Below are 18,878 nucleotides of genomic sequence, written 5' to 3'. Positions count from 1 at the left end.
ACTTCATCTAGTCTTCTCTGTCCTCATCTTTTGTCTTTTCTCATCTATTCTCATCTCCTCTCATATAACCTCATCTAATCTTCTGTCCTCATCTTTTGTCTTTTCTCATCTATTCTCATCTCCTCTCATATAACTTCATCTAGTCTTCTCTGTCCTCATCTTTTGTCTTTTCTCTCTCATCTAGTCTCATCTCATCTCATATAACTCATATAGTCTTCTCTGTCTTATCTTTTGTCTTTTCTCATCTATTCTCATCTCCTCTCATATAACCTCATCTAATCTTCTGTCCTCATCTTTTGTCTTTTCTCATCTATTCTCATCTCCTCTCATATAATCATCTAGTCTTCTCTGTCTCATCTTTTGTCTTTTCTATCTCATCTATTCTCGTCTCCTCTCATATAACTTCATCTAGTCTTCTCTGTCCTCATCTTTTGTCTTTTCTCATCTCATCTAGTCTCATCTCATCTCATATAACATCATATAGTCTTCTCTGTCCTTATCTTTTGTCTTTTCTCATCTATTCTCATCTCCTCTCATATAACTTCATCTAGTCTTCTCTGTCCTCATCTTTTGTCTTTTCTCATCTCATCTAGTCTCATCTCATCTCATATAACATCATATAGTCTTCTCTGTCCTCATCTTTTGTCTTTTCTCATCTATTCTCATCTCCTCTCATATAACTTCATCTAGTCTTCTCTGTCCTCATCTTTTGTCTTTTCTCGTCTCATCTAGTCTCATCTCATCTCATATAACTTCATCTAGTCTTCTCTGTCCTCATCTTTTGTCTTTTCTCGTCTCATCTAGTCTCATCTCCTCTCATATAACTTCATCTAGTCTTCTCTGTCCTCATCTTTTGTCTTTTCTCATCTATTCTCATCTCCTCTCATATAACCTCATCTATCTTCTGTCCTCATCTTTTGTCTTTTCTCATCTAGTCTCATCTCCTCTCATATAACTCATATAGTGTTCTCTGTCCTCATCTTTTGTCTTTTCTCATCTCATCTAGTCTCATCTCCTCTCAAATAATCATCTAGTCTTCTCTGTCCTCATCTTTTGTCTTTTCTCATCTATTCTCATCTCCTCTCATATAACCTCATCTATCTTCTGTCCTATCTTTTGTCTTTTTCATCTCATCTGTCTCATCTCCTCTCATATAACTTCATCTGTCTTCTGTCCTCATCTTTGTCTTTTCTCGTCTCATCTAGTCTCATCTCCTCTCATATAACTTCATCTAGTCTTCTCTGTCCTCATCTTTTGTCTTTTCTCATCTCATCTAGTTCATCTCATCTCATATAACATCATATAGTGTTCTCTGTCCTCATCTTTTGTCTTTTCTCATCTATTCTCATCTCCTCTCATATAACTTCATCTAGTCTTCTCTGTCCTCATCTTTTGTCTTTTCTCATCTCATCTAGTCTCATCTCATCTCATATAACATCATATAGTCTTCTCTGTCCTTATCTTTTGTCTTTTCTCATCTATTCTCATCTCCTCTCATATAACTTCATCTAGTCTTCTCTGTCCTCATCTTTTGTCTTTTCTCATCTCATCTAGTCTCATCTCATCTCATATAACATCATATAGTCTTCTCTGTCCTCATCTTTTGTCTTTTCTCATCTATTCTCATCTCCTCTCATATAACTTCATCTAGTCTTCTCTGTCCTCATCTTTTGTCTTTTCTCGTCTCATCTAGTCTCATCTCCTCTCATATAACTTCATCTAGTCTTCTCTGTCCTCATCTTTTGTCTTTTCTCATCTATTCTCATCTCCTCTCATATAACCTCATCTAATCTTCTGTCCTCATCTTTTGTCTTTTCTCATCTCATCTCATCTTCTCTCATTGCATCATCTAGTCTTCTCTGTCCTCATCTTTTGTCTTTTCTCTCTCATCTAGTCTCATCTCCTCTCATATAACTTCATCTAGTCTTCTCTGTCCTCATCTTTTGTCTTTTCTCATCTATAGTCTCATCTCCTCTCATATAACTCATCTAATCTTCTGTCCTCATCTTTTGTCTTTTCTCATCTATTCTCATCTCCTCTCATATAACTTCATCTAGTCTTCTCTGTCCTCATCTTTTGTCTTTTCTCATCTCATCTAGTCTCATCTCATCTCATATAACATCATATAGTCTTCTCTGTCCTTATCTTTTGTCTTTTCTCATCTATTCTCGTCTCCTCTCATATAACTTCATCTAGTCTTCTCTGTCCTCATCTTTTGTCTTTTCTCATCTCATCTAGTCTCATCTCATCTCATATAACATCATATAGTCTTCTCTGTCCTTATCTTTTGTCTTTTCTCATCTATTCTCATCTCCTCTCATATAACTTCATCTAGTCTTCTCTGTCCTCATCTTTTGTCTTTTCTCATCTCATCTAGTCTCATCTCATCTCATATAACATCATATAGTCTTCTCTGTCCTCATCTTTTGTCTTTTCTCATCTATTCTCATCTCCTCTCATATAACTTCATCTAGTCTTCTCTGTCCTCATCTTTTGTCTTTTCTCGTCTCATCTAGTCTCATCTCATCTCATATAACTTCATCTAGTCTTCTCTGTCCTCATCTTTTGTCTTTTCTCGTCTCATCTAGTCTCATCTCCTCTCATATAACTTCATCTAGTCTTCTCTGTCCTCATCTTTTGTCTTTTCTCATCTATTCTCATCTCCTCTCATATAACCTCATCTAATCTTCTGTCCTCATCTTTTGTCTTTTCTCATCTCATCTAGTCTCATCTCCTCTCATATAACATCATATAGTGTTCTCTGTCCTCATCTTTTGTCTTTTCTCATCTCATCTAGTCTCATCTCCTCTCAAATAACCTCATCTAGTCTTCTCTGTCCTCATCTTTTGTCTTTTCTCATCTATTCTCATCTCCTCTCATATAACCTCATCTAATCTTCTGTCTTCATCTTTTGTCTTTTTTCATCTCATCTAGTCTCATCTCCTCTCATATAACTTCATCTAGTCTTGTCTGTTCTCATCTTGTGTCTTTTCTCGTCTCATCTAGTCTCATCTCCTCTCATATAACTTCATCTAGTCTTCTCTGTCCTCATCTTTTGTCTTTTCTCGTCTCATCTAGTCTCATCTCATCTCATCTCATATAGTGTTCTCTGTCCTCATCTTTTGTCTTTTCTCATCTATTCTCATCTGCTCTCATATAATATCTAGTGTTCTCTGTCCTCATCTTTTGTCTTTTCTCATCTCATCTAGTCTCATCTCATCTCATATAACATCATATAGTCTTCTCTGTCCTTATCTTTTGTCTTTTCTCATCTATTCTCATCTCCTCTCATATAACTTCATCTAGTCTTCTCTGTCCTCATCTTTTGTCTTTTCTCATCTCATCTAGTCTCATCTCATCTCATATAACATCATATAGTCTTCTCTGTCCTCATCTTTTGTCTTTTCTCATCTATTCTCATCTCCTCTCATATAACTTCATCTAGTCTTCTCTGTCCTCATCTTTTGTCTTTTCTCGTCTCATCTAGTCTCATCTCATCTCATATAACATCATATAGTCTTCTCTGTCCTCATCTTTTGTCTTTTCTCATCTATTTTCATCTCCTCTCATATAACCTCATCTAATCTTCTGTCCTCATCTTTTGTCTTTTCTCATCTCATCTAGTCTTATCTCCTTGCATATAACTTCATCTAGTCTCATCTCCTCTCATATAACTTTATCTAGTCTTCTCTGTCCTCATCTTTTGTCTTTTCTCATCTCATCTAGTCTCATCTCCTCGCATATAACCTCATCTAGTTTTGTCTGTCCTCATCTTTTCTCATCCCTCCTCGTCTCGCCTCGTCTAATTCCTTATCGTTTCTCCTCAATCATTTCCCTGTGGTTGTGGGTATGTCTCACCTCTGTTTCTCACTCTTTTCTCCTCCTGCAGCAGAAGACCCCCTGGCGCTCCTAACCGGCCCACCATTATCCGCCCCGCCGAGCCCTCCCTGCTAGACTAGACCCGTGCGCTGTGCACCATAGTGTGCTGGGCCGAGAGGAAGGGCTGGAGAGCTGCACTGAAACGTGCATGCATGTCTACACAAACAGCCTGACCAATAGACCTTAATATAATCCACTCAAACTGTCCTCTGACCAGCGCTGCTAATCACATCCCTACTTTTAAATCCCAGAGGTCTAAATTAAGCACATAACTATTCAAAAAAAATATTATTATTATTGTTGTTATTATTTTGTTAAAATATATAAAGTGAATTAAAGGGTGTAGTGGCCTCCAACTTCAACTCATTTTATCACTCACATAGGTCAGGTGACCACCAGGGGGTATCCTACTCAACTTGTGTAGATGAACCAACATTAGATGACTCATGCCTCCTCTCTGACTAGTGGTTTAATGGGGGATAAGATGTATACAAGCACTGTGCAAGCTAGTTGCTGTTAAACTAGCCTGTCGTCTTCCTGTTCTTGGGGAACTGAAGGGTGGTTGAAGACCTTTTTCTTGTTATAGACACAATTCTTCATGTGTTTTTTGATTTCATTCTGTTTTCCTGACTCTAACTTGATATGCTGAAATAAGACACCATGACCGTTACCATTACTCTATGTGGGATTGATTTTGATCTGATTTCTTTATCTCAGTATCGTTTTTTTCATGTTCAGTTGGCCGCTTATTATGTACATGATTTCCGGCACCAAGCGACTGTTAATTATGACTCCATAGCAGCTAACCAAACAAACGAATACAAACACCTAGATGTAGACACTCATATTTGGTGTTAACACTCAACATCCTCTTTCTGTTTTGACGGGAAATTCGGTTCTTAAAAAGCACTTCTGTTTTCACGGATGGGAATTTCTTAGAAAGCCGGAGATGCCGCAATTTGTATGCAAATCTCTTTAATGATCTGTTTATACAAATAATAATTTGTGTATATGAATATAATCCTGGAAAGCACGGTAACCACTGGCGACGGGCTGACCCGTCAGCGCTCTGTAAGATAGTGTCTCAGGTAACATCCGACTCCAAATCTGGTAGCTTAGCATTTTGATTATTGTAACTTAAATTAATCTGCAAGGCCTTTTTGGGGTGCTTTTATTTCGCTTGGAATAATGAGGGTCGGGGGAGCGGGAAAACATCAGGCCGCTACAGGAAGTGGGAATGCACTCAAACACGAGGTCGCTGAACATGGTACATGCAGGTGTATTTGGGGTCGTGGGGCGTTTGCTATATGGAAGCAGTCCGTTCAAACTTGACAGACACAGGGAACTTTCGGACAGCAAAACGGTGAAACAAAAGCTTTCATGTAGACATAGATGTACTAACACATGTATTTCTGAGTGTATTATTTATAACCTGGGCATTTGTCTTCGTGTTAATTGCCATTTTTCACAAACTGTTCGCATCAGAGTAGAACGACAGATATTCTTCGCTATCGATAGATTTGTGCCCTGTCGGTTGAGGTAATGATAGTTGAACAGAATTCATAGTGAAAGCGGTCCAGCTGGTTTCCCATTGATCCGGTTTTGATTGTTGTTTGCTTTTCTTGATCTGCGCACAGGGAAATGGGCCACAACGAATTTTGTTTTCTTGATTAACTTGAGGATAAGAATGGGGATTTGCTGCAAACGGGAGCGCAATATGTCTGTAAATAACTGAAGGCTTTAAGTTGAATATGAGGTGAAACTTAAAAACTACCTGCGGATTTCAATACCGAACGCTCTTGAGTCACTCCTGTATGTTATGGCTACAGTGATGGCAACCGTTGCTCCTTCTTCGCAATCCAGTCAGTTCAAGGCTTGAATTAAAATTGTATCCAGCTTTATCTTTTCCCATTTCAAATTACTTAAACATCTGTTAAGAACTGGATGAAGCCCAAATCACTGCAGCCATAACTTTCCTGTGGTCTTTAAGGTTATGGTGACCCAATCCCTGTCTCTCCCTCTAATAATTCTGTCCTTTTGTATGGAGTGAGGGACTGAGGACATATTTAGCAATCTTTTTTTATGCTTTTGGAATAACAAATTGTCAAGTGCCTGTGTAGCAATTAAAACGGACTTGGAGCAAAATGCACAATGAGAATTGGAAGTGAGATAATAAAAGGTGTTGTGTATAATAAAGATCTGGTGCTCTGGTGGTCGGTGTTTCCTTGTGTCACGTCTCCTCACTGTCTCCTTGATTTACCATGACATGTCTCTCCCAGCATGCATCTCTTCCTCTTTGTGTTCTTATTGAAATAAATCAAAGCTAATGGATGTAGCGTGATGATACTCTCTGTTGGTGTAATCCAGTGTTTTTCAATCCTGCTTCAGGAGACTCCCAACAGCACTGCACATTTTAGGTCTCAGTCTATGGCCCTGTTTCCACCTGGTATTGAGATGCGTTTTGGTTGATCGGATCACAAGTGGACGACGCTAAATACAGGTGTAAACGGGGTGTAAAACGTTTTGAGCTTGTCCACTTTCAATCAATTCCAGAGGTAGTCGAAAATGCATTTGACCGGATTGCTTTCGCAGTGTAAATCCTCATGTGGTCAAATGTTTTTGAACAGCCACAAAAGACCATCTACACTCCACCTACTGACCTAACACGTAAGGTATGCGCACGCTAATCAGACGGGATTTAAACTTTGTTGGCTGAAGACCCATTTGGTTTGAAGACGAAAAATGTACCAAGCACAATGTTCTCTCACCATTCCTGATTTCTAACACTCACAGCATTCGGCCGGTCTTGCGGCTGTCAAGGCAGAAATGAAAGCTGCTGCTCTCTGTACGCTTTTTCCGGCATCTCCGGACGCGTTCATAAGTAAATTGCACAAGCTTGTTTTGTTCATTAGATCGAAAGATCTGGAAAATCCTTACATTTACTTGCCCATAGAGCCTCCTCTTGAAGAAATCAGGACAGAAGTGGTTGAAAGTGGACAAAAGATTCAGAAATCCTCTCCCAAGGCCTCATGGGATATTAAAGTGCGCACTTCAGAATCTCAGTGGAAGTAGTTGGTCACATGGGTACTTTTCGCCTACTGTGTTATGGATACTATAAATTCAGAAATACTCATTTTCCATACAGTTTTTCACCTATAGTAGAGAAGTCAGCCTATTCAGATTCAGCTAAACAAAAAATGATTCTTTTTTATTTTGTATTTTATTTTTATCAACTTATTTTTAATTGCTTTAATATATTGACTGCATCCCAATTTGCTTGCTATCTGTTTTAAATACTATGCGTTATACTGTAAGTATTAGTGTGTCCTAAACAGTAGGAATGTTTTGTTTCAATTCAAAATGTGAATATTCGCAATAAGTGTATAGAGTCCTTGACTCCCAATTTAGGGCTGTGTTGAATTCAAATTAACTTCTACCATGCAAGGGTTGTGGGATTCTGTCTTCTACTGATTAGAATTAATTCACATATTTATAAAAAAAAAAAACTATTTTGTAATTGTTAGATAACATGATTATGTCGGAACTAAAAAGGCAGAAGAATCTTGACTGTAAAGTGCTAGTGTTGTCAAAAGGTACTGGTAATTTTGGTACCGAATTGATCCATAAATTAAAAAAAAAAAAAAAATGTAATGATACCAGCCTTTCTACTGTACCGGTATTACAGAGTACTAGATCAATTTGATATCTGCTGATAGGGACTCGTTCAAACGCTCCTGTAAAGCATCTATTTACAATGTGTTTTTGAAGTGTTGTGGCCGTGGTAGGTTTTGAAGCATGGAAGCTGGTTTGAGCTGGTTTATGCTGGTCATGTGCTGGATTAAGCTGGTCCAGAACCATTTTAGGACCAGCACTTGACTATCTTAAACCAGCTAATGACCAGCATAATCCAGCTCAAACCAGCTTCCATTCTTCAAAACCTACCTAACCAGTTTATCCAACAGGGGTAGTAGCTAATGTTGAGCATGTGAACACAATGGCCAATCAGTGGTGTTTAAATTGGTCAGTGGAGCATCCACCAATACCGTTTCAAAACGTTTTCGTTCATCGCAAACTCATTGAACTCCAGTGCGGTTCCATTCATTTAGCACAGGTTTGTCTAAAATGTGTTTTGGAGTCCTGAAAATGTGCAGGTAATGCTGTATGTATTAAGCGGTGCTTCCATACTAGCCATTAGCATCTGCACTAGAGGTTTGTTTTGTGTGAAACATGACGGGATTGGGGATTAGGATGAACATAATGCGTAATCAATTATGTCGACGTGTCGTTACAGCCCAGTTGCATCTTGATATCCCAGATTCTCTGTGTAAGTGTTAGCAAGAAGCTAAACATACAAATGCATTGCTAATACATTAGTTATTATTTTTAGACCGATACATTTAAAACTACTGCACCCTCATTTCCAAACTCATTCATATCACAGAGAAGCCAAAAATAACACTTCATATATCCACCAGAAAGTATTTTAGCATGCACTAATCTAATCATGCATAGTAGTATACTGTTTAGAGCAGATGTGATGCGAATTGGGATGGAGTGCAGGAACATCTAATGAGCTTATGATGAATCGCAGTGTTGAAGTTCTCAGGAACAGGATTGAGAACCACGTGGCTTTATCACAGCTACTTCCTCTGACGCTGATTTATCTTTCTCAATATGACTCATGAGCAAGTTTCCTTAGTGCAAGTAAAAAAAAAAAAAAGTCCTTTGTCATCAAAGAAGACCACATCTGCATAATGACCATTGTCATTATTCAGACGTTTAGTTGTGTCAAATATCAGCATGTGACCATGAGTAACACATATTTAACAGCCTTTGATTCAGAATCCTCTGTTTTGATGTAGTAAGCAGTTTCATAGCTTTTGAGATATTAATCTAACCCCACCCCTCATTCACACGGTGAAACACTGTCATAATGCAAACCTCAGCATTCCTCATCAGGGCCTGTTGAGTTACTGTAAACATACTCTGTACAGCACGTAAATGAAATTCTCACTGTTGACGTGTGGTTTTGGTTGCGGTTGTTGAACAGACGTCCACCTCCCCGACGGCCGGAGAACCAGTGGTGAAGCTGATCCAGTGCTCTGGAGGAGGACCACCATACTGTACTGTATGGCAGCTCTACTACACCACGATGACATGATGCCTATCAATCAATTGTACAGAAAAGAAGCCAACTTCAATTTACTACGCTATTTCTTTGACCAAAGATGAGATTCTTCCATGGATCACACATTCTTACATGGTCTTGTTTGAACTTCTCATGTTGACCTACTTTTTCCAACAGTCTTGGTTCCAGAAGTATTTTCTCCATACATTTAAAACAAATATAATATACAGTTCAAAGCCTGGAACCAAACAAACCAGCTCATTAATTGCAGCAATGCAAACTTTGATGATTATGGTGAATCTGAAATGATGGTACAATCAATGAAAACTATTGACATTGAGTCATTGATTTGAAGTAATAAATACAATATAATAATTATTTTTCTCATTTTACAGAGGTACAGAAGGAATAGAGTGCAGCAGTGTTGTGTTTTTGTAGATCAATCCCTTAAGTTTGCGTCACACTGGTTCCTTCGACAAAAACCCAATAGGATTTTTCCATTGGATTATTGCAGAAAATAAAGTTTATGATTCTTACACATTTTGTTCATCATGACAATCTTCAAAAATAAATACAACTTTTGTGAATTTTGAAGCCTAAATACAATCACCAGAAGAAAAAGCTAAACGTAGGCTATAAATAAACCACACCACGGTCGCATGACTTCAACATGACCTTCACTAAGCTTCTGACAACTCTTTTAGTTTTATTTAAAAACATTTTCCCTGAAAGTTTGAGTTAGAATTAGCCAATTGTAAGCAATCACCTTTAAAAGACAAGTAAAAGCTTGAAGGTAATTTATGTGATTGAATAAAAAGTGATATTCACTATAGACATTTTTTACAGCCATTTAACCAAAAACCTTCAGGACAATGAAACCAAAAGAGCTAAAATGCTAACTCGTTTATGGGTTTTGGACTACAAAAATACATCATCCCTGCCACAATCTATAGAGACTACAGGGATCTCATTCACAATGCTTTATGGGAGTGGGTGGATCCTGCCAGATCAGGGCCTGAATTGGATTGGTTGACAAGGCATATGTGACCCAACTTGGCCAAAGTTGGAGATACATTTTAATAATGGTGAACAGACTGCTCGTTTTTTGTTTTTACAAGTTTTTTCCTGTGATTTCTGATCAGAGAAACCAATTGATGGGTCACCCTTTTAGTGATGGGTAGTGTAGTTCTTCCCAGTTCACTGGGAATTTAGCAAGGTAATTTGTGGCCTGTAAAGAAGCATATATCACGAGCATTAAACCAACCGTTGTGCTCCATTTGTGATCACAGACAGAGATATACACACAGTTCCAGCATGCCGTTTGTTCAATCAAATTAGTAGAGCAGAACTGTTGTATGAGCTCTCACAATGTGAACTTTTACACCATTGATCTTTTAGTCACTACTACAGAAACATTTCAAAAGGGACTCACAATTTATAGTTAAGAGTTTAACTTTAGTCTTTAATTCAGAAGTCTAATGAAGTATTTGACGATTAGCCTGCAACATTTATTCATTATTGATAGTAAATATTAAATGTGCTGCAAATACACATTAAACTTCAAAGCATGAAAACACATGAAAAGAAACCAGTAAATCAAATCTATTTGCAGGACTCCAGAATCTGAGCTTTAAATATAGAAGACAGCAAATAATTTCACTTTCTTTCTTATGTCTGGATTTGTGAAAGTTTGGAGTCAAATCTTTTAATATTCCTGTTTGGGTTGTATAATGGCTCTTCTGAGATTTAATTTCATGATTTACAAGAGATGACCTGTTGCCAAAATTCTACTGGATAAATGAGTTTTATATTTGAATAGTTAACTGTGCATCATGTCTGTGAATTGTTACGTTGAAACTCCGGGACTCTTTATTTATAGGCCGTTTGTAATGAATATGGTTGTACATAATTGTTTTTTAGGGTTGTTGTTTAATGAGAATATTTGTATATTGTTGTAGGGTGATGGAATATTATTAGCAATACTTAAAATGAATCAAACCTCAGATTAACCCGTAGAAGCAAAGAGATAAACGACAACGGTCTTGAAAGTATTCTGATTCCCACAGTACAGTAATAACTCAGTGCAGTCAGCAATTGACTTGAAATGTGCCATCAATAACCCAGATGAGTTTTAAATTCATTTTCTATTTGCACTTACAGTGCCACATATGACTGAGCTGCATTTGTTCCAAATGAGATGCTAATGTGCTGTATAATAAAACCATTCAAAGCGAAACGTTCCCTTGGATCTTTATTTTACTGCCATATAAATCCATAAGAAACATGTTCCTCACAATTTACTGCAATGTTATTCATTTCAAACGTCTCATAAATTATTTTAACTACATTCAAGTACAAAATTACATTCACATTCAAATGTTGCTACAGTACTTCAAGTAAATTTAGTGTTTACCAGTTAGTTAGTGCTCTAAAGGAAACTCTTACAATTAAAACTGAGTCAAGCTCCAAGATTTCAGATTCATTGATATCTCTAAACACGACATAAACTAGAGGGTTTTTTTTTTTTACCTGAGAGTTTCCTCACTTCCATTAGTTTGTATTTTACGTTAACAGTGAGTGCATACAGTGTTACGGCATCTTCCCCCAGTTCATCTCTGCTATGTGCAGACTCTGTGTTTGTCACTGAATAATCTGCGTACCGTGTAGACCTGTGTGAGGGCCACGCAGACCATGACCAGCAAACTGACGCTGGACCAGAAGGAAACCCGCCACAGGTTATCCTCCAGCAGGTAGCGGTCGCGAGCCTCGAACGCCCGCAGCGTCGTCTGCAGCTGACGGCTTCGCTCCAGGTTCTTGTGCACAGCATCCATTGTGTCCTGTGTGTGACGAGAAAACATGAATGCAGCTACAACTTCACACAAAACATTGCATTTTGGTTGCGGTTAGGTTGTAAAAGTACAATATTTGAAAAATACTTCAGAAAGCATGGCAAAATTAAGAAGAGAGAATTGAATGTACCCAAACATAACATTTGGTTAGCGTATGTGAATGACCAAAACTAGAACTTTGAGGAAAAAATTAATTGCAAATCCTTTTCTTAATTGTATAAAGTACATTTTGGAAACATTGTGGAAATACTAGCCTGGTGTATTATATTTTACAAATGAATACACTTAATATCCAGTAATATTACTGAGTTAACTGCACTGGCAGTATTAGAAAAGAACAAAACTTAAACTGAATTGAGCTGAATAATGATTGTTTTCTGTAGAGCTGCTTTATAGCTGACTTGACACATTTCTAAGGCCTCTAAATTATCAACATGATCAAAACTTTGTTGAAAAACATGCACACAATCTTCTACATGCCTTGATATTTAATCATTTTTTTTAGCAAGTAAAAGGCCTTTTAGTATAATTCTAAAAACGCCGCCCTTCAGCTTGTGGTTCACATGTCTTTTTGTTGTGAAATCTGTAGCTACTGATTTTTATACGCGCATTTATTTGTCGTGTTGCACTGCATTATATGTTTTGTCCCCACAATTAAAACTACAGAGCTTTGATCCTAAAACTAAGCATTTAAATATCATCTTACTAAGACATACTGTATTACAGCGTTAAATCAACTCTGCTCAGATTACATATGGTCCCTCTCTAAATTGTGTTAAAGTAACACTGAACCAGAGTTAAAGTTAATGATATAATTAAGCAATTAATATGGCTGTGACTGAAGTCAGTTGTAGTTCTTGTGTTTCTCTTTTCTTCAGTGATTCTGCTTGTTAACAGCAGGTGTTCATCACTAATGCAATCATTACTTAATGAATTGCTTAATTATCTCATTGACTTTAACTCTACTTCGGTGTTGTAAGCCTAAACTTGACATAAACTGTAAACTTGTCCCTCAAATCTGATTGGTTGATTGAAATGTTGTTCCAGGATCAACAAAGATGTTGATCCAGGAACACGTTGCATTTGGTGAAATCACGTTCACCATACTTCCTACTGGATACCGGCAGGGTGAACGTGATTTCACCAAATGCAGCGTGTTCCTGGATCAACATCTTTGTTGATCCTGGAACAACATTCCAATCAACCAATCAGATTTGAGGGACAAGTTTACAGTTTATGTCAAGTTTAGACTTGCAACCAGGGTTAAGTGCTTCTACATCAATGTTATTCACCTATCTTTTCCCTCTGATTTTATGGATAACTTATGGGTCGGGCAACATTTAGGGGTAGGGCTGAATTTTCGGACAGGAACGTTTTTCCAGGATCAAAAAAAATATGTTGATCCAGGAACATGTCTTACTTGGCAATGAATGAAGAGATATTTGATTGGTGTACCCTGATATCCTCCAGTTTGTACTCCAGCGAGTCCTCCGGTTCAGCCAGAGCAGCCCAGTCATCCTCATCCTCAGTCTCCTCCTCTGGTCCATCCACGATCACCTCCATGTACACCATCTTCTCTGAAACACGGCTGAAGCTGTTATCAAAGCATATCCTGTAGTCGCCCTCCTCAGTGGGGTCCACCCTGACAGAAATCCCCCACAGACACACAACCCGATTACTTTAACGCACACCATTAGTGTAAGACATATTACATCATAAGATAAAAGAGGAGATTTTGAGAAATGTCTTCTTTTTTTTTGTCCATACAATGGAAGTCAATAGAAACCAAAAGTTTTTGGTTACCAGCATTCTTCAAAATATATGCTTTTATGTTCCGCAGAAGAAAGAAAGTCATACAGGCTTGGAACATCATGAGGTAAATGATTTTTCATTTCATGCGTGAACGATCCTTTTAAGTGCACCTTACTTTTCAGTTGACTATACTTAAAGCATCCGATTCTGTAAACAGGCGACTGTTTTCAGTAAATTCAGTTTCAGTGTGGTCACTGTAAGCCTTGCAGACAGTATGCAAATTTGCAGCAGAGGACATGCAAATTTGGTGGGTTATGACGGTCCGAAACTAACTGCTATGAATAAACGTGTGAAGCTTCTGCTCGACGCGTGACGGAATGTGAAACCTACGTGTGGATGCCGTCCGATTTTCTGAAGTCGGAGACCAGTCTGTATCCACCAGGGGAGATCAGAGTGAAGCCCACGTCCAGCCCTGCGCCTGCAATCACCTGCACATACACAGATGGGTTAAGAGAAGTTAAAATCACATTTTTTTAAAAATGTAATATTGCAGTATTTACTACAAATGATTTATCTGTGCACATCCTTTCTTTTAAATTCACATGACCTCATAATCTTTAGTTAAAATAACTTCCCGTTCCTCTTGAAGCGACATCTCTGCTCTTCTCTGATGATGTGTTTACTGGAGTGAGGGCGGGGCAACCTGTCACTCACATGAGATCAACCAATAGCAAACCACAACCATCCAATCAATTCCCCATGGACAAAATCAAGTCCCGCCCTACATTATTTGTTTGAGAAGCTGTTTTACTTGGATATACATCACAATATAGGGAATAAAAGACTATCGCAACTTCTGTTTTATGCCAACTCAAGCAGGGTGACTGATAAATGAAACTGCATTTTACCTCTGTAATGTGATGTGTATCCAAGTGCGAAATATGTTGTGTATCCAAGTGCGAAGTACCAAATATGTTGAAAGAAAAGAATGTTGATTTTATCCATCAGGAGTTAAATATATGATAAAAAGTGCTCTACTTGATGTGGTTGGAAGGGAGTGGTTAGAAAATAAGATAACTTTATGACATTAGTTGTTTAAGAGGCAGAGCAGTTACATTTTAAAGAAATATTTTACAGACAAATATCCTTACTTTGGAATAAAGTGCACCCATGAATCATGCAAATAAGAACAGTGATGCCAATGTGTATTAAATCATTATGAAACATGAACAAGAAACCTAAATTAATTACTAAATTGTAATTAATGCATATTTTTGCACAATGAAAAAAAATGGCCACAGTAAAGAAAAATCTATTTCTTAAAAATGTTGGTTTCATTTGGTTTTGAAAAACTTTTGTACCATTTTTTTAAGGAAAATTTAAAGTCAGCATGAAATGGAAGTTGCGATAGTCTTTTCTTTCCTTTTGTGACATATATCCAAGTGAAACAGCTTCTCAAACAAGAACAAATGTAGGGCGGGACTTGATTGGATGGTTTCTACTGCTGTGATGGCATGTGAGTGACAGGTTGCCCTGCCCTCACACCAGCAAACACGTCATCAGAGAGGAGATGTCGCTGCAAGAGGGAGGGGAAGTTATTTTGATTAAAGATTATGAGGATATGAATTTAAAAAATAATGATGTGCACAGATAAATCATTTACAATAAATACTAGAGATGCACCAATACCGATAGCCGATTATTCAGAGTGATATCTGCCGATACCGATAGATTGGGGGTTCTGCCTTTTATACCTTCTTTTAAATTAATGATAATTTCATTATAATTAATCATTAATCATTATATTTTGTAATTATTATATTTTGAAAGAAATGCAAATGAAAACTATTCTCTCCATTTCATCAACATTTTTTTAGAGTAACTGGTATCAGTTATGAACATAAAACACATTACTCAAATTAATAACACACATTAGGTAATTTCTGAAGATTAAATTAATATTTCTTAACTTTCAGAGTGTTATTAATTCATATCAAACTAGTAATATTGAACATCCAACTGGTTTCTTAACATTTTCTTTACACAAAGCCCAAATGCCCTGCCTTCTTTTGATTGACAGGAAATATTGGCCCTGACTATCGTCTGTTTTTAAACTATGATATTGGACAAAAATCTGTATTGGACGATAAAAGCAAATTTTCACACTATCGGCTGATACCGATTGTTGGCCGATATATCGGTGCATCTCTAATAAATACTGCAATATTTCATTAATAAAAAGCAAGAATTGTCTATTTTGATTTAATGGTGACTTTAATCACTCTAAAAATGTCATGTGATGTAACCAATAACCATTCAGTAAAAAGTAATGACATATTTACCTTACACAATTAATAGATGTACGTTTTTTAACATCATTTAGCACACAAAGTATTTTGCACAATGAAAAAAAAATGTCCACAAAGTAAAGAAAAATCTATTCTAAAACATATTCTCAGAAATGTTGGCTTCATATGGTTTTGAAAAACTTTTGTACCATTTTTTCTTAACTTTCTGAGTGTTATTAATTCATATAATACTAGTAATATTGAACATCAAACTTGTTTCTTAGCATTTTCTTTACACAAAGCCCAAATGCCCTGCCCTCTTTTGATTGACAGGATATATTGGCCCGGACTGTTGTCTGTTTTTAAACTATGATGCACCGATATATCGGCCAAAAATCGTTATCGGCCAATGAAAGCAAATTTTCACACTATCGGCTGATACCGATTGTTGGCCGATATATCGGTGCATCTCTAATAAATACTGCAATATTTCATTAATAAAAAGCAAGAATTGTCGATTTTGATTTAATGGTGAGTTTAATCACTCTAAAAATGTCATGTGATGTAACCAATAACCATTAAGTAAAAAGTAATGACATATTTACCTTACACATTTAATACATGTACATGTTTTTTAACATCATTTAGTGCACAAAGTATTTTCTTTTACAAATATTATGAATTATTTAACTCCCATAAATCATTACGTTTTTGGGGAGTCCCACCACATGACATCTGACAACCTAAACGTGCCGTGTCAAAGAGATTTTTTTTTCTGGTCTTTTGAGAGATTAATGACCTTGACACACAGTCACAGTCTTCTCTATAGTCTCTATGATATAATTTCCAAATGAAACCCTGCGGCTCGTGATGACACATTGATGTCCTACATAAATACAATGAAGACATGAAACAATTGGTTTGTGCGAGAAAACGAACAGTATTTTTATCATTTTTTACCTCTAAAACACCACTATGTCCAACTGCGTTCAGCATCCGGTTAGTGAGGTCAAAAAACACGCTCTGATGATGGAAGTGATGTCTCGCGCTTTGCTTCAATGAGTGCTAGACATCACTTCCGTTGTCAGAGTGTGTTCAGACCTCACTAACCGGATGCTGAACACAGTTGGACATAGTGGTGTTTTAGAGGTAAAAAATGATATAAATACTGTTTGGTTTCTCGCACAAACCTATCGTTTCGTGTCTTAGGACATCAATTAATTTGGATTTGTCTGTTGTGTTTTTTTGACTCTTATAGATGGAGTTCCCATTCACTCCCATTATTTGACTGACAGACCCCGACGGTTGGAGTTAAAAATCATCATTTGTGTTCTACTGAAGAAATAAAGTCACCTACATCTTGGATGCTCTGGGGGTAAGCAGATAAACATCAAATTTTCATTTTTGGGTGAACTATCCCTTTAAGATCAGATTTGACCAGCCAAGTATACAGCCAATGATGATAATCTCAAAATGACCAAATATTAGCCACAGTGTCTCAGTCAAAATCTACAAGTTGTGAGAGAGAGTTTGGATTATTATGTCACACCAACATTTCTCATACTTACATGGGCAAACTATTAAAGACTTCAACCCCTGCCATTACTATGATTCTTTCACATGTCCTCCTTTTTTCCCAAATTCAAATAACAGGTCTCTTATCTCCCGCCAGCTGATAAAGCAGCTCAATGAGGAGCCAATGTGCCGTTGCTAGAGATAAAGTGTGGCAGACAGCAACCATGCAGCACTGGAGACACTCTGATCCTTCGGACACATGGAATGAGCTTTGGGTCGGGTCAGCTGTCCCGCAGCTGTGCCTGTTTTTAACATAAAGCAGGGCGGCTCCACAAACACACCCCAAACAAGCTTACAACACACAGGGCTGTACAAAAATAACTATCTACTGTGTGTGATATCTAAAGATGACTGAATGAGGATTGCGCAAGTCTTCAGAACTTCCCACCAGAGCTGTAAAGAACCACAACAATGAAACCAAACCAAGCACAAGCTGTTTGTGTAACAATGAGCAATACATTTGTTACAGTATTAACCTCATTGTTAGTAGCTCAGGTGCATTAAATAATATTAACAGATACAACGTTTGACATGTATTAATAAATGTTGAAATTATCATTCAGTATGATGTTAACACATGAAACCTAATTGTAAAATGTCTGTATCTTTAGTCTATGCCTTGCTGACTTCACATGCTTCATATAAATGTACTTTGACCAAAACATGCACCTATGAAAGGAAATGTCCTGCTACTTCCTGGTCATTACTGCCAAGCAAAATTGCAATGTAATGCAGCAGAGTTACTAATAAAATGATTAATAATAAACCAAAAGCTATTCTTAACTTAGCAAACACTACCATTTTTGACAAGTTACTTCTATTTCTCAATTTTGCCCACTCTTTGTTTAGTCCGGCTTCTCTTGAGTTAGTTTTAAAAAATATTTTTAAATAGGTTATAATTTTAAATAGTTAAATCTAAAAGATTTTATTGACCTGGTACTCCACTTCTATATTGCCGTTCTTAGAGGTTGTTTGGAAGAAGCACTCTGTTGCTCCTGCAGGTAGAAGGAAAGTGAACTCAGAGTCCTTATTCTGTCCGAATTCGAATCCCAAATCCACGCAGAGCGTCAGAAAGAGCAGCAAACACACTACGAGACGCGTCTCCATTGCTTTGCTCTTCATAAACACACTAGAGCAGCTGTTTCAAACAGCCCGTCTCCGCACTGCGAACGACGCGACCGAACTAGACGCGATCATTGCCTTCCACACTGTAAGCGCATTGTTTGGACTCTCGTGAACTTGCAGTCAAAAACAGCCGCGTTTGAAGTTTGACAACTTCGTTGATAATGGACGCGTTGTAGTTTTTTGCCGCGTCGCGTGAAACGCGCAAACAGCCTCGTTGATTTGTCGATTGCGTTCCGACGTCAAGATTCGAGCGTCAACGCGCGCGTGCCTCGTTGCGCCTCA

General features: G+C 37.5%; 2 protein-coding genes across 12 annotated transcripts in view; one reads left to right on the top strand and one right to left on the bottom strand.

Annotated features, from left to right (window-relative positions):
• dnm2a (dynamin 2a) overlaps positions 1 to 9,421 on the top strand; it is a 62,282-nt gene extending 52,861 nt beyond the window's left edge. For 6 of the 10 annotated variants that reach the window (XM_048168013.1, XM_048168572.1, XM_048168404.1 and 3 more), the window contains one exon: positions 3,890 to 6,091. In XM_048168013.1, the coding sequence (XP_048023970.1) occupies positions 3,890 to 3,959 (70 nt within the window). In that variant the 3' untranslated portion in view covers positions 3,960 to 6,091. Of the gene's footprint in view, positions 1 to 3,889; positions 6,092 to 8,929 lie in introns of those variants that run through there. The other 4 variants (XM_048168101.1, XM_048168646.1, XM_048168734.1 and 1 more) reach the window with 2 other exon arrangements.
• Positions 9,422 to 11,245: 1,824 nt separating this feature from the next.
• Positions 11,246 to 18,878, bottom strand: tmed1a (transmembrane p24 trafficking protein 1a). Of its 2 annotated transcripts, none has more exons than XM_048168956.1 (4): positions 18,405 to 18,878; positions 13,999 to 14,096; positions 13,277 to 13,498; positions 11,246 to 11,844 (listed from the first exon to the last, which is right to left on the bottom strand). In XM_048168956.1, exons 1-4 carry the CDS (start codon positions 18,591 to 18,593, stop codon positions 11,499 to 11,501), a joined length of 855 nt encoding a protein of 284 aa, XP_048024913.1. In that variant the 5' UTR covers positions 18,594 to 18,878; the 3' UTR covers positions 11,246 to 11,498. The 2 variants fall into 2 exon arrangements, with proteins under 2 accessions (XP_048024913.1, XP_048024988.1); XM_048169031.1 differs by having other exon boundaries at positions 13,312 to 13,498; positions 18,405 to 18,862.

The sequence above is a fragment of the Megalobrama amblycephala genome, linkage group LG1 (genome assembly GCF_018812025.1).
Source record: "Megalobrama amblycephala isolate DHTTF-2021 linkage group LG1, ASM1881202v1, whole genome shotgun sequence".
Classification (NCBI taxonomy): domain Eukaryota; kingdom Metazoa; phylum Chordata; class Actinopteri; order Cypriniformes; family Xenocyprididae; genus Megalobrama; species Megalobrama amblycephala.
This window is presented reverse-complemented; position numbering and strand designations above follow the sequence as displayed.